The sequence below is a fragment of the Hippopotamus amphibius genome, chromosome 13 (assembly GCF_030028045.1).
Source record: "Hippopotamus amphibius kiboko isolate mHipAmp2 chromosome 13, mHipAmp2.hap2, whole genome shotgun sequence".
In the NCBI taxonomy this organism is placed as follows: domain Eukaryota; kingdom Metazoa; phylum Chordata; class Mammalia; order Artiodactyla; family Hippopotamidae; genus Hippopotamus; species Hippopotamus amphibius.
Window position 1 is genome coordinate 76,686,654 of NC_080198.1, and position 16,577 is coordinate 76,703,230.

General features: G+C 33.8%; 1 protein-coding gene and 1 long non-coding RNA gene across 3 annotated transcripts in view; one reads left to right on the forward strand and one right to left on the reverse strand.

The window, feature by feature from the left end:
* The window catches only part of LOC130834348 (uncharacterized), a 176,403-nt gene that overhangs the window by 22,700 nt on the left and 137,126 nt on the right, over positions 1 to 16,577 (forward strand). The gene's annotated exons all lie outside the window — the stretch shown is intronic.
* MYOZ2 (myozenin 2) overlaps positions 1 to 16,577 on the reverse strand; it is a 38,942-nt gene that overhangs the window by 6,420 nt on the left and 15,945 nt on the right. The window contains exons 3-5 of the mRNA XM_057704399.1: positions 16,156 to 16,325; positions 10,139 to 10,268; positions 4,921 to 5,104 (exon numbers count right to left, since the gene is read on the reverse strand). Coding sequence (XP_057560382.1) covers positions 4,921 to 5,104; positions 10,139 to 10,268; positions 16,156 to 16,325 — 484 coding nt within the window. The remainder of the gene's footprint in view (positions 1 to 4,920; positions 5,105 to 10,138; positions 10,269 to 16,155; positions 16,326 to 16,577) is intronic.

Genomic DNA, 16,577 nt, shown 5'->3' on the forward strand with positions numbered 1-16,577 from the left:
GTGAGGTGGATGGACCTAGAGTCTGTCATACAGAGTGAAGTAAGCCAGAAAGAGAAAAACAAATACCAAATGCTAACACATATATATGGAATCTAAAAAAATGGTGCTGATGAACCCAGTGACAGGGCAAGAATAAAGATGCAGATGTAGAGAATGGACTTGAGGACACGGGGTAGGAGGCAAAGGGGAAGCTGGGACGAAGTGAGAGAGTAGAATTGACATATATATACACTACCGAATGTAAAATAGATAGCTAGTGGAAAGCTGCTGCATAACACAGGAAGATCAACTCGATGATGGGTGATGCCTTAGAGGGCTGAGATAGGAAGGGTAGGAAGGAGTTGCAGGAGGGAGGGGATATGGAGATATATGTATAAATACAGCTGATTCACTTTGTTGTACAGCAAAAACTGGCATATTGTGAAGCAATTATACTCCAATAAAGAGTTTAAAAAAAAAAAAAGGTGATGACAGAAAGAGTACAGGCGAAGAAGACGGAGAGCCAGATAAAGTCTTCAGTGTCCACAGAGTGGTTAGGTGACCTCAACAATGGCTGTGTTGTATAGTGTAGAATATCATGTTTTATTGGTCCATAATTTTCTTGTCTTGTAGTGTTTTGCTCCCTTCTGAGGAACAGTATGTTTTACTTTCTATTGCATCTGTTTTCAAGATAACTGATCTTATGATATTTTCCCCAAATTGCTGTGGAAGATATGGATAAAAACAGATCACTGACTGATGCAGTAACCTCAGTCTAATGTAGTATTTCAGCAATCATATCAGTATAGACTTTCAATCCAGGGCCTAAAACCATTACTCTGGAGGTGAGAGAGATCAGTTAGGAAAAGAACTTTAAGAATTTAGATTATCAGTCAGGTGCTTTATGATTGTTAGACTTCAGAAGGCACAGTAATAATGAAAGCTAATATTTATTGACAGGGTACCATGCACCTGACACTGTTTTAAGTGCTTCTCAAACTCTATTAGTATAGGAATCACCTTGGGACCTTGTTAAAGTACAGATGCTAATAATTTAGTCCATCTAGTGTATGTCCTCAGATTCTGCACTTTAAACCAGTTCCCAGGTGATGCCAGCACAGCTGGTCTGAACACACTTTGAGTACCAACTTTTACATGATTGCCTCATTAAATTCTCACAACAACCTTATGAGTTGATTCTTTTTATATCCCCACTTAATAAATGAAACTGAAGCACAGATAGTTAAATAACTCGCCCAAAGTAACCCACCTAGTAGGCTGTAGAATCAGGATTTAAATCCAGGCATCCAAAGTCACTGAAGGCCTTCTCTTCTATACTACCTTATATCATACCCCCATGAGATAATTCTTAAGGAGTATTGGGCCTTCTGAGATCACTTTCTAAGTATAACAGTGCATTTAGGACTCTTAACCACTTGGCTGTGTCTAAATGTTATCAAACCAATTGCTATCACATTCGTGATATAACTAGGTGATTTAATGTCCCACATTTGTCACTTGATTTAGAGAACTGAAGAGTCTTTATGACTCAAATTTGACTCAGTACATAAGTAAAGCTTCTTATTCTTGGATGTCCAAGGTGTCCAAGACAGTATTTTGTCATTTTAGAAATTTACCATTGTAAAGCAATAGTTTGTTCATTTGTTGATTCATTCATTTATTCATATAACAAATTACTGATTCTTATTATATCCAGACACTTTGCTATATGCCAGGAATTCAAAGATTGTAGTAGGTCTTAACCTCAAAGAACTCACAAAAAAGACAAGAGTGAAAAGTAAGGGAAAAAAACACACTATGGACTAAGTTACTTTAAGGGAAAAATTTCCTGAATGCAGAGGAGCTTAGGGTAAAGTTTAAAGCCTGGGATCAGGACCAGCCACGTAATTTTGTAGGGCACAGTGCAAAATGAAAACTCAGGACCCTTTGTTAAAAAATTGTTAAGAATTTCAAACATTAAAGTAGAACACTAAACCTACCATGGCCTTTTTAATTGTGGGGCCCCCTGCAATTGCACAAGCCACACATCCATTTGAGGGAGTTTAAGAGTATACGGTTATCCATTGGATACAAGAGGCTGGAGTTGAACATTTCTAGATTCAGGCTGAATTTGGTCAATTAATCTTGTATTTATTAATTCCAGAAATCACTTTTACTCATTTATATTTTTTTTTCTGAATTAACTGAAAAAGGAAATGTTCCTGTGCCACTGAAATCCAATATTTGGGTTTGGCATTTAGTGCATTAGCTTTTCCCTTTTTATCCAGAATTGTTTTGTTTTTCCCTCCCAATCTGTGGGTCATTTTCTTTTGTAAATGAAAACATTCCCTTCAATTCCATCACCCATCTCCTACCACCTACCACTTATCCAGTGAAAGGTTGCTGTTTAAAAAGCAGAGTTTTCTTTTCTTTGGCACCACTGAGACTATATGCTGTTTGTTTAAATTTTTATTGCCCTCGGACACAAAGTAAAGAAAACCTTTTAACAGAGATGTTAAGCATTCAAAGTGAGAGACTATTTGTAAGATTTTTAAGATCTCTGAAAATAGTTTCAAGTTTTAGTCAGTTAGTGAAGCAAAAAATTCCACTGAAAGATTTGGAATATTCTACTAAAAGATAACTGTGCCTCTCTATAATTCCTATAACATAGTTTCTTCAAACATAGATCTTACTTAAAATGGTTTTTACACTGTCATCTACGTAGTGACTAACAAGCTTGTTTCACTCAGATTCACTTAATGTATGCTTTGTTGTTTATTTTGATTGATCAATAAGTGGCTTGCATTTGTAAAAATTAATAGTGCTGGACATGTAAAACACCCATAGTAATTACTGGTTATTCTATACAGTAAAAAATTATGTTGGTTATATAGAAGTTAAAATAAATTGTTCTACTAAATAGATAATGCATGTAATATATTAAAGGTACTTAATCACATAATCACAGAATGTATTTACAGATGAGGAAATTAATACAAGGAAAGGTTAAATGACATATCCAAAGTCATACAGCTTTTTGAAACAGAGTTGGAAATCTCCTTGATCCTAGTTTACTTTTCCTCACATGTTACATAGATTTAATATAGTATTATTTAAATATAACATACATGTTTAAATATCTCAAAATGAGTATAAGAATACAAAGTTGTATTAAACTGTGGGCTATTTTGAAATTATGATTAGACTTGGGAGCCCATTTGCATCCAGTCATTACCACTGCTGAATACTATAAGACTGTATCTCACTCTTACATGCTTTATTAATAATATCTAGTAATTACATATAATAATGTGGGGCTACCAAAGAACGCTTGTAAAAGACTTTGGTAATATCTGGAAACTACTTATTTCTTCACCCTCCCTCTCCCTCTCTCTATTGTTCTCCTTTGAAAAAAATAGATACATTAAGAAAAAATAGATATATTAAAATAAAATTTTCTCAGGTAAAGGAGAAGTACTAGCAAGTTAAATTCCTTCCTCTATCTCTCTCTTTCTCTCTTTCTCTTATACATATGCACGCGCGCACACACACACACACACACACACACACACACACACGGTTACATTTACAAAAGCCTTGATTTAACACAGGGAGTTACGTTTCCTAATTATATAGTATTACGTTCATTGTTATAGCACTCACTTGGTCTTTATACAATCAACAGGCATCTCTTTATAACCAACCCAGATACTATAATGTGTTTGTAGAACTAGAAGCAAGCTGCTCAGCAGGTATGGGATACTGAAGCCACGAGGTATACAGAAGTCATATGGCATCTCTAAAGCACTAATCTCAAAAGCAAGCCTCAAGTATTCTATTATTTTCCATTTTTTCCTAGTGTTTTACTTTTTATAATTTTCTACATTCTCATTTTTGAAAAAAATTATATCATTGATTAGAATGGGCTTTCAACATCCTTTCTCTGCCACATCTCAAACTCTCCTTAAATTCTATGGTATACCTCATTTATGCAATACATGTAGTACTAATACTACTAGCATTACTAATAATGTAATACTAGTTACTAGGTGTAATACTAGTAGATGTATTACTAATGTATTATGAGTAATAGATGTAGTACTCATAGCATTACTATAGCAGTAAATGAAAACTAAAATGTTAATAGTACAATAATATGAAAAGTACTAAAGAAGAGCACTATTTAAATGCAGGCTTTTGGCATTCTTTTATAAATCAAAAATTTACTCCTTAATTTATTAATTGTTAAGTGAATAATCATTAAGCAGTCTATAAATTGAGTATGAGACAGGATACTGGAGATATTTTACTCTAAAATGAAAATCTAGTGATCAAAGAATGGATTATGAGACCATTAAAAATATATGGAAATTATAAAAAGTGGATAACAGAAAAATAAATGTCCATTGTGTAAACTATAATGCAGATATAATCTGGCAATATTTTTGGTAGCATAAGTATTAGTGTGTATATGTGCTGGAGTCTTGGGCCATAAATCCCTAAATTACCTTTAATCTGGTTTAAAGCCTACACAAATATAAATTGGAACCTAGAGTTAGGTGGTAATTCTCATAGTCCTGCATGCGAATTATTTCTGAATTCTTGAACAGCGTTGTCATTTGGAGCAACATATAAACTAATATCAACCTTCGAATTAGAAATTACTATTAAAATAACATTTTAAAATGTGGGAGATAATCTTGATCTTATAACAGTGATAGTTTCTGAATTTTAGCCTTCATTTTTATACTAAAAAGGGACTAAGGTTTGACATAGTAGTAGTATTGCAAAAATGAGTCTTTGCCTAGGCTAAGGACATGTTATATATTTCTGTTGAGAGTCTTTAAAATTTTTTTTCTTCTAGAGGATTCAGTTCTCCATACCATGATATAAAAGCCTTGGTATTGCATGCTGAAGTATCACCCAGGACAATTGAATTACCTGTTAAAGCTCCTGTAGTCAGGCAGTTCTATCTTTCCTTCAGGCTTGAAAAATTTAGGGTATAAAGCCTCTAAAAGCTCCGGATCATTGCTAATGGCCTGTTCCCAGGGTGACTGGTAGTACTTAGGGACAGCTGTGGTGTTGAATCTTTCAGGAGGAATTTCCTTCAGTGGTCCAGAATATCCTTTGGAAAAATATTGCAAGAATAAGTAAACACAGAGTGCCTGAGAGTTACTAAACTCCACCTAACATTTTACCATGTTTAATTTTTCAGGCAGGGGTAAATTTATGAAGAATGCATTCTTTTTATGATCTTTCAGAAGAGTAGTCTGCAAGTGTTAGACATTTTTAAATCCCTTTAAATTTATGGAATTTTCAAAAGACACCATTTAGTGTTTAATTTTACCAAATCATACACTTAGTTTTTTCCTTGACTATCCTAATATATATTTGTTCAGTGAAACTATTAACTTAATTTTTAAAAAATTGTCTTGTGTTAATTTATACTAGGTCTTATATACCACAATTAACAAATTAATTTAGGAATGTACATTGAGTATCTACTGTGGTCTAGCTTCTGGGGAAATAACAATGAAGACAAAATCTCCCTCTTCTAGAAGCTGATTCTTTAGAAGTAATGTTCAGGTGTTGACTATCTTAAATTGCTGAGTGGTCTGTAGAATGTTCCAGCTTCAAAATGGTGAAGCTACTTGCTTCTATTGTCTTAATCAGGCCCTTCTTATTCCCTGATGTGTCCATCCCTTGTTTACGTTGTTCCTGAGGATTTCTTACCTAACTTTTTTCTGCTTCCAGTCTCACCTCTTCAATTTATTCTTCTCACATGAGCTAGAAAGTTTCTGTAAGTACCATTTAAAAACCACATGAATTCCTGGCATAAATGTGAAACCATTTTCACATGCATTAAGTGACATTCTTCAGGTCTTCAAAGGCACAGCTGTTTACTCTCCAGCTATGCTACCATACCACCTAGTTACGTCTTTCATATAATTCTCTCTTCCACAATGTCAAAACCTCTACCATGTGATCACTCCTACTTTTTGGTTTCCCTGATGCTCTTTTCCTTCTCTAAAATGTTTCCTATTTTCTTCTGTAAAACCATGCCTATCCTCTCTTTACACTAAAAATTAGTTTCTCTTTTCCAAAAACTCTTGATAATTCCACCAATGCAGTTATTTGTTTGCAGTAATTTACTTTTTTTCTGATTGTCACCAGTAGCAAATGGTAGTCTCTTCAGTAAGCTGCTTTTCTCCGCTTGCCACTTAAATGTTGGTGTTACTCAAAACTCTTTTCTTAGACTATACTTTCTGCCTAGAAAATTTCATTTATATTCTTGGCTTTAATTGTGACCTACATATTGATGATTCTAAGGTTTGTTTTTGATCTCCAGGCCCTTCTATTCAACCAACTATTATATTTGTCCAAATTAACATTCCCCTGGCACCCTTTATAACCTGTCTAGACCTACATGCAGCCATTTTCCAATACATCCTGCTTCTGTTTGTATATTGGTCATCTTAGCAAATGTGATCACTACCCTCAGATGTCCAAGACAGAAGCACTGTCCTAAACAATCCCTCATTCCCATAACAAATCAATAAGTATTACCAACTATATTTAAGGATTTCTAAAATAGGGGCTCTCAGCTTTGTGTTTCTAAATCACCTCGGGCACCTACTTAAAATGTTGATAATGGATTCTTCCCTCCAGAGACAGGAAGTTTCAGGTATGGCTTACAAATTTTATGCAAATAATTTGCAAACAGAACATTGGGAGATCTTGTTCTAGCAAATTCCCTCTTTCCTCCTCATTTCCATTATTACCTACCTGTTTCAGGCCCTGCGCATCTCTTACCTGGGTTTTCACAGTTGCCTTCATCACTAATCCTTTAGCTCCCAGCCCTTCTTCCAGGCACCTCCACGTTGCTGCCTGAGTGACCTTTTTAAGTGGGAAACTTGATCAGGTCACTCATTTCCCAGGTTCTATAATGGCTCCCGAGGACAAAAATCAAAACTTCTCAGCAAGGGAATTCCCTGGAGGTCCAGTGGTTAGGACCTGGCACTTTCACTTCCATGGCCAGGAGTCAGTCCCTGGTCGGGGAACTAAGATCCCATAAGCTGCGCACAGCAACCAAAAAACTACTCAGCATGACACAAATGGCCCTACCTAACTGTCCAGCCTCATCTCCTGCCAACTCCTCTCACATTTTTTTTTTTTTTTTTGGCACACGGGCTTAGTTGCTCCGCGGCATATGGGATCTTCCTGGAGCAGGGATCAAACTCATGTCCTCCGCATTGGTAGGCAGACTCCCAACCACTGTGCCACCTAGGAAGCCCGCCTCTCACATTTTATGTTCCAGAACTATGGATCTACTTGAAGCTTGTTGTGTCCCCTTATGCTCCCTACTTGTTCCGTTTGTTCCCTGTGCCTGGAATGCTCTAATGCTTGTCACCTGCAAATTCCTATTTTAAGCCTTAGTTTGAGGTTATCACTTCTGTGTATTCATTCCTGACTTTCTCAGGAAAGCAGATTACCTTTTCCTGTGTCTATCCTTTATATAGTATACATAACTCCATTATCATGACTACCACATTTTATTTCCTGTTCCTTTCCTAAAATTGATCAGTCAGCCATATAGAAATTGGAAATTTTAAAATTTTGTATTTTTAAAAATTTATTGAAATCCCACTACTGAAACACAATTTTCCCCCAGTTTTTCTTCACCTGTAAACATAATGATCACATAACTATATTCTAGTGCACATGGAATCTTGTATTTTATTGCAAATCAATTTTGTTTAAAATACTTTTGAAAGCTTCTACATCACATTCATGATCATTTTAAGGGTTTTGAATAATCTTTTGACTTGAGGAACTATAATTGGTCTAATCTTTTCACATTTTTGAATATTCCAGGTTTTCAAATGTTTTACTAGACGGGAATAACTATTAACTTTTTTCTTTTTTGATATGCTGAATTATTTACAAGAAAGAAGCCGCATGTTTAACCTCTCAGTAATATTGCAATTAACAGTGCTACATGCCAACATTTTTGTTTGATTTTTAAATATATTTTTAATGTAACTGATTTAAATTCAAAGGAACTTCATTCCTACAGTATTGCAGCATCGTAAGAATCTTTATTAATTCACGTGAGATAAGTTCGCTTGTGGAGACAGGAGGTTAATCAATAAAAATGTTTGCTAAATTGGGATAAGCTACGCTCCCTGAATTTGTTATACTTTTCAACTCATCAACCAGGAAGGAAGGATCCATTACTCTTGCTTCACTGCAAGCTATCTGATAACCTCCAAACTCTCCCTTTTCTTAGTCTGTATTACACAGATATGTCCAAATATTTAATAATTGAATATTTAACTTTAAATAGCTATATGAATTTATACTTTCAAAATTTCTCTCTCTCTCTTCCTCTCTCTCTATACATATATATATACACACACACAGAGATAGATAGATAATTGATAGATTCCTAACAGTAAATAAAATATAATATGATATTGAATTACATATGCAGAGAGAAAATTAGACTACAAATATAGTGTGGACATTTGTCCTGTCTCTCTATGTATGAATTCCTTAAGGGTAGAGATGAAATTTTCTATTCCTTTTGCAACTTCATAGTTTATGATAATGATTAATAATGAACACTTTTAACTTAGTAATGGGAGTGCCAGAATGAATCAACATAAACTTTTCTATATGTCTTCTCTTTCCTATTAAAAATAACCCTACCATCTCAAACATTAGAAAGAAGGAGGCTGCAATATAGTGGTTGGAGATAAAAGAATATATGTATAGTCTGTTGTGTATTAAGAATATAAAGGTGGGTAGGGAAAGGATTCATTTTAACTGAGTAATAATGTTAGGGACATTATCACATTTAATTCTCACAATGACCATGTGCAGTTAGATTTATTTTCCTTGTTTTAGAGAGGGAGAAAACTGAGACTCAAAGAGATGTAGTTTCTTTCCCAACACAGTAGTAAAATGGGCAGGGATGAAAGGAGCCAGCAGGTTGAACCCAGATCTGTCTGATTCTAAAGCTTGTTTTTCCCCCATGTGCTTAATGTTGTATGTGTAGCACCTGTTGACTGCTTTTCTGCCATAGAAAAAGCTATTTGAGAACTTTATTACAATGCTTCACTTCAGAATTCTGTGTATTCTAATTGTGCATTTGGTTTCCTTCAATGTTGCTTTATTACGTCTATCGATACCTTTTCTCATTGTGTTCAGTAAGAACGTCCTAATAAATCTAAGCTCATCAGTGATTGACATTCAACTTACTTTTAAATAAGATTTAATATTATACAGTTGCTTTACTTACATATTTTCAAAAATACTGTTACTATTTGAGAAGATTTCCAGAAGTACTCTTGCTAAATTACTGTTTAATTTACAAAAATATGGTATAGGTATTGCTGATTTCAATATAAAAGCAGTTGAAAATATTATAAATCTACTTTATACATAACTCTTGAGAAAAAAAAGTATTTGCTACAAGTTATTATGAAAAGTTATTGTCTAAATCAGATAATTTTTCTGATTTAATATTTCAAAATGTAACAATACTTCTAAATAACATAACATCCAGATAAGCATTTGCTTCTCTTTTAAGATAATAAACAAATATACGGTATTAAAGGATTGCATTTAAAGTCCTGTAAGAGAGCAGAAAATAGCAAAAGCAATCTCCACAAGGGCGTTTCACATGAGGCATCAGTGAGTTTGGTACCAGATATGGATTTAATTCTTGATCAGTCAGTATTGGCTTATAGCTATTCACAACCTCAGGTTCCTAATTTGTAAAATGAGGATTATAATAAATGTCATAGAGTTACTATTAAATTAAAAAAGACATATATATCATAGCACTTAATAAATTGTACAGTTTATAAAATAGGATTTCAATATAATTACAAACAACTTAATTTTTAATATAACAGGTGATTGCCAACAAATACAGTGGACCATCTGAAAGAACATAAGACTCTTGTAAATGTTTTACAAGACTCCTCTAGGTCTAAATCTTTACATTTGTCCTGAACTTATCTGCAAAATAGATATGTAATGAGAAAAGCTGTATCATTTAGATACCATTTACTAAAGAATCCAAATAACTTGGGTCATATATTTAAGTGCATAGCAATTTTATCCTTCTATTTTTAAGGGGGTTATTTACCTGGTGCAATGTTTTCTGGATTTGGGGGACTTCGTGGATCCGGGGTGTTAGGAGGAGTAAATGGGGCTTGCTGTGAACCACCTTCCAAGTTGCTTCCATCCAGTTTCTCATTCTGCATGGCAATATTGTGCTGTATTTGATCAAAAGTAAACTCAACTGAAAAACTCAAAAATATTAGATACACTAATAGGAGATATCATATGTGCAAGATGCCATTTGTATACTTAGAATTTAAATGCAATGCCACTTCATTGTTACATGAGGTCTCAATAATTTATATGGTAATTAGTTGAGCTATTGAATGAGAAATTTTACTGATATAAATCTAAGATCTGTTTTGTGATGACAGTCCACTTAATAATAATTAATTGAGCTTTACTGTATGCCAGGCACTGTGTCTAGGGCTTTGTATCAATTATGTAATTTACTATTCATAACATACCTATAAGATAAATCTAGGTATTTAATTTTTAAGTCTTTACTAATTTAATATCATACAGCAGACTCTCCAAACGTATGGCTTAGTCATTGTTACATTGCTATTTTATTTATACTTGGGATATAACTGTATGCTTTAATATGCCTTGTTTTAAAATTTAATCTGAAATTTGGACAGCAGTCATGTATAACAAAAAATATTTGCACTTTTAGCTGCATGAACTTATAGAAGGAAAAATTTGGAGTTTCTAGAAAATAAAATGCTTAAAAGAGCATTTGTCTTTAAAGTTTTAGGTGAATTTGTTTTAATATTATAATTTAGGATTTTTCTATGACAATATAGCACTTTAAGAACGGTCAATTTGCATTTTAACAGAGAAAAATAGACATTGTAATAGGTTATATCCTCAGAAGTATGGCTAGGACTTATCTCTATAATAAAGTATTGTTTTAATTATATATGAGAAATATATATATATTTTATAAAGCCAATCTGTTTAAGAAGTGCATAGTCAAATCATCTTTTAACTTTAGAAAGAAAAATTTATTGAAGGTCATAGCAAATAAAGACCAGTTTTGACTTTTTTCTGTGTGACATAAACAGAAAATATTTAAAAATATTTTTTCATTTCTTTATTTATAAAATGATAAGGCAAAGTACAATTTTACAGTTTAATACTTATTTAACTATAGAAATGTGATGATAAAAGACTATTTTGTCCTAAAATCCAAATACTGTAATTAAAGATCATAAATTAAGGCCTCACCTGACAAAATTATGAAGAAAATAAAGTTTATTCCATTTTCAGGCTTCACCCACCCATAGCCACTCTCCAGGTGCTTTTTACAATCACCTCACTCTAGCAGCACCCTAGTAAAGTTGCTGTGGAAACGAGTAGGGCAATGTTAGTGGTAACATTTTAGTGGTAAGCTGGCTTGTGGAGACATACAAGAAGGCATGAGAGGTAACATTAACTAGGTGAGTATAGGGTCTTGATTATTGAGCATAAGAGTTTGCATTTTATTCAGTAGGCAATAAGAAACAATTTCTTAAAGCTGACTAATGCTATACTCAGACACATCAGTTTTCAGTGTTTTGAATTTAGCTATTATCTTAAGTGTTCAGCTTAATTGACTGGGTTAGTATCTTTTTTCACTTCTGAACATACACCACCTCTTAAAAAAGAGAAAAGTTCTTACTAACTTTAATTATAAATAAAAGGTAGTTGAGATAAATATAGAAAGTTTAACTGTATCATGCATAAAAATTCCTTTTTATAAGTTATCGAATTGTGTCCATGAAATGAATTTCATCTAAATTTACAAGTCATTCTACCTACGTTAATTTAAAAACTGTCATACTAACCTCCTTTATAGATAGGAAAATCAACTCTTTCTTTCTAACTAGCCATTAATTATCAGGAGACACCCAGTAGCTCAGCTTTATTGTCATTGTTAAGTACACAAACAAGTGATATGAGCCTTAAATTATTTTTTATAAAGTTATTTTTTGAACAAAATATGTATATATTCAGAATCTCAGTATATTTAGTTTGGTCTTATTTCAGAATCAGTTTTTACAGTATACCTACCCTTTTCCCAGTATTATCTAATATTTTAAGGATTTTTAAAAGTCCAATGTGAATTGTTTTGGTTAATATCCTTTTGTAGTGATTTATAAGCAGGAATTTGAATTCTGAGGAATCACTCTTCTAGTTTTACACTCGAATGTTTATTGTCTTCATCCTTTTTTTTTTTCCTGTTTCTGTGAGAAGTTCATGATCAACTTGCTAATTGGCATGTGTAGCAAGCATCGTATCTTCATTTCTTTTTTTTTTTTACTGTAAATATCAGTTTTTAATTTTTTCTTAATTTCAACATGTCCATTCAAGTACAATAATAACAACTTGGCCTACTAGACATTTCTGTTTATTTTCTTTAGAGGACAGTTTACTTTGGCATTTTCTTCTTCCCCTCCTTAAAAGTACTGGGGTTTTTTTGTCGTTTTTTGTTTTTGTTTTTAAAGCTCTCTATTGGAATATAATTGCTTTACACTCTTGTGCCAGTTTTTGAGGTACACCAAAGTGGATCAGCTGTATTTATACATATATCCCCATATACCCTCCCTCCCGCGACTCTCTCCCACACTCCCTGTCCTGGCCCTCTAAGGCATCACGCATCATCGAGTTTATCTCCCTATGTTATGCAGCAACTTCCCACTAGCTATCTGTTTTACATTTGGTAGTGTATGTATGTCAGTGCTACTCTCTCACTTTGTCCCAGCTTCCCCATCGGCCCCCACCCACCCCATTCATTTCTTTTTAAAAACGCATATTTTCTGTTGTTATTTATGACATAAGAAGGCTTGTGTGGCTTCTTTTTGCCAGTTTCTCAGCAATAGAGTAAGCCCAAAGCTGTGCTCATTTTTTTTTTAATAATACTTAATACTTAAACAAATGGCATTGATTACCAGGGAGTCAGTTTATATTTTCATCTAATGATGTCCTGAACATTATAATAAGAAATGCATAAATATAAATTAAATAATTATTTTGACAATATCTATAGCTCAAGGGAAATAGTAAAAGGAAAAGCTCATTTCAGAAAATGTCATAAATGTTTAAGTTAATTTGATATAAATCATATAAAGATGGTTCAAGAATTAGATTGTAAGTAAATAGTTGTTTCCTATTTTTCAGTGTTATTTTGTCTCTCCATCACTAGGCGAGGGCTATATTTATTTATCTTTGAAATCCCAGCATAGTTTCTAGAACATAGTGGGCAATCAATAAATTTTTGCCAAAAGTACAAGTAAATGAATGGAACTAGACCTGAACCTAATATTATTTTTAAAATTCCTGTCATATTATCAATGCTTGCTCCAAGTTGCAATCTAATACCTTGATAAAGCAAATGTGTTATCATACAGTGTAGCTCACTATCTTCCTCAATGATTTATTGTGCAGGTCATTTTTAGAATTAAGATCAGAGAATACAGATCATTAAAACCAGAATGCAGCTTACAAAACCATTTGCGTCAATCCCTTATTTTATAAATGAGAAAACAGGTCCAGAAAGGCAAAGAAACTTTTAAATTGACTCCAAATTGCACACCTTGTGGGATAGCCAGGACTGAACCCTGGTCTTGCAGTTCCCAGGCCAGAGTTTCTCTTAATTACGCCATGATAAGTGTCAGTGCCAAGAAGTCTAGAATTCTGAGAGCTGTGTTTCAGTCTACTTTATTATGGTGTTACTTAAGCCAAATCAATATATATACTTCCTTGAATACTACTTTCCTCATTTCTAAAGAAGAGAGAGTAAATTTTATCACACTTCAGAGTATGTTATGTAACTCAATGACATGTGACTTCACTCCATGACATGTGACTTCACTCCATATATCGTTATTGTGTATTGCTCTGTTATTTATCAGCATTTAACTGTTTGTTTCAATATAGCTGTTTGGGACTCTTTTATTTATTTCCCAATCTTCTAGGAACACTGAAAAACTATCAAGACCTATTCTTACACATTTTACCTATGACAAGAACGTTTGACCACAGGTGTATAAGATTATTGTCAGTAATTTGAAATACTAGTGATGTGAGAATATATAGTATTCTAACTCATTGTACCTTCCACCAGAACTGTAGTTAAAGCATTTACTTACAGATATAAATGTAAGTTATGAAACTGGATTTATTCATTTATTCAGGTGTCTAGACTTGTAGGTGACTTTTCAAAGAATTTCCCTTAAGCCGCTATATTTCATATTATTCTTCAAAGCTGCCTCTCTGTTGTCATTATTGAAAGAATATGGTTATATAATTATGCTTCATGAGATGAGGTGGGGGCTATTTTAGGCTCATCCTGTATTAGCTGCAGACATTTTCTGATGAGAGGATACAGGGCGTAATTATAGGATAACATAACATTACATTTACCCATGACTTCAAGTGAAAACCATCCATCATAAGTGTAAATACTACAGTTGAGTAAAATTGGATTTCTAACTGAATTCACAATCATAACTAGATTCAATTCATGGATGTTGAAGGATGCTCATTAATGTGGGGACAAAAAACTGTTTAAGATGTTCTCTAACCATTTGTTTTTGTTTTTGTTTTTTATAACTTTTTTGTGGTTTGATTTTTGGTTTTGTTTGTTTGTATTTATTTATTTAATTAATTGGCTGGTGCATCTTTTTTTGCTGTGCGCTGGCCTTCTTTGGTTGCGCTGAGTGGGGGCTACTCTTCATTGTGGTGCGTGGGCTCCACATTGCAGTGGCTTCTCTTGTTGTGGGGCACCGGGCTCTAGGCTCATGGGCTTCAGTAGTTGCAGCACATGGGCTCAATAGTTGTGGCTCACGGGCTCTAAAGCACAGCCTCAATAATTGTGGCACATGGGCTTAGTTGCTCCACAGCATGTGGGATCTTCCTGGAGCAGGGATCGAACCCGTGTCCCCTGCATTGGCAGGCGCGTTCTTACCCACTGCGCCACCTAGGAAGCCCTAACCATTTGTTGTTAACCAGGATCATAACAAGGGAAATAGAAGTTTCAGGAATGAATAAAATTTTAGTGTTTGTGAGTGTGGATGTTAGTTCTGTAATGTGTTTTAGTAATTATGATAAAAGATCAGTGAAACCAGTCTGTTTGCTGTAAAGAGTTTAGCTGTCCATTCGAAACAACTTACTAGTAGTGATGGCACCTGGAACAGTTTCAGATTTAAGTTCATAAGTAAACTTATAGACTTTTCATAACTATAGGAAGAAACCCTCAGTAAAAAAACAAACAAAAACTTATAGCCGTTGTAGTCTCCACCATCTCCTCAAATTTAGAACCAAAGCACTATTCCTTTTTGATTCTTCATACCTGGTATTTTATTTTTAAAGTAATTTTCCCAAAGCTAATTGTTTTTCTACTATGAACTTCTTCCTCTAAAATCTCTCTAAATGACAGTTTAAAAGAATATGGTATCCATGCAATATGTAAAATATAATTTAATTAATTAATTTGTTTCCTTTTTTAACTTTTGGTTGATAAAAACTTTTGTCCAAAGACTTTTGTTGACATTGGTTTTGTTAGTTAGTAAGTACCGGACTTCTCTATACAATGTGGAATAAATGCTTTGAAAGGAGATCAGCTGTGTCTGTAGTTCCCAGGCATGTTTTAGTGCCAGGATGTTCAGCCAATAAAATGCTTATACTTACTTTATGGAGCACTGTGTGCTTTGGAAATGTTTCTATCCCAAACATTTAACCAGTGGTGATAAGACCATGGAAACTTTTAGTACCACCAATCTCCACTCCCTCTCCCAGTTCTTAGCAGAACAGACCAGTTCTTCGGTGCCAAATCTACAAACTTACAATGTCTGTACTGAACTAAAAAGATACTCATATTATGCTTAATATTTCTTTTTGTTTATCCACCTAAACTATTCATTATCATGGGGAAAAAAAAGCCTAACAGAGTTAATGAAAAGAAAATTTGTAGAATCCTTGTTTGGGACTCTAATAATACGTATAAATTTAGAAATGCTGCCCGTTTATTTAGACACCACATTATCAGGTTATACCTACGTTTATTTGTGCTTTAGATTCATACTGGAAATTTTCAAATGTGTATTTGTCAGATCTTCTTTGTCGCATCTTAAATAGTCTGGCACCACGGTTACTGAGATGGGATAATTCTTCCAACATGATGTCTCTGGGGATGCTGACTTTTTTGCCCAGGTCCATGCCATCTACATCTGAAAAACAATATTCATGTGCATGAAAACCCCAAGAAAAGCATTTTTAAATGCTTTGCTATATTTCGTAATTTATTGCCCGCTATATACTAGTATAGTGACTAAAATGTAGGCTCTTTACTCAGACTGCCTTGGGTTGAATCCTGGCTCTACTACTTTCTACCATTGATCATAGATATGTTACTTATGTTTTCTAAACCTCAATTTCCTTATCTCTAAAGTGGGGCTAATAATAACAAATAATATCTACTG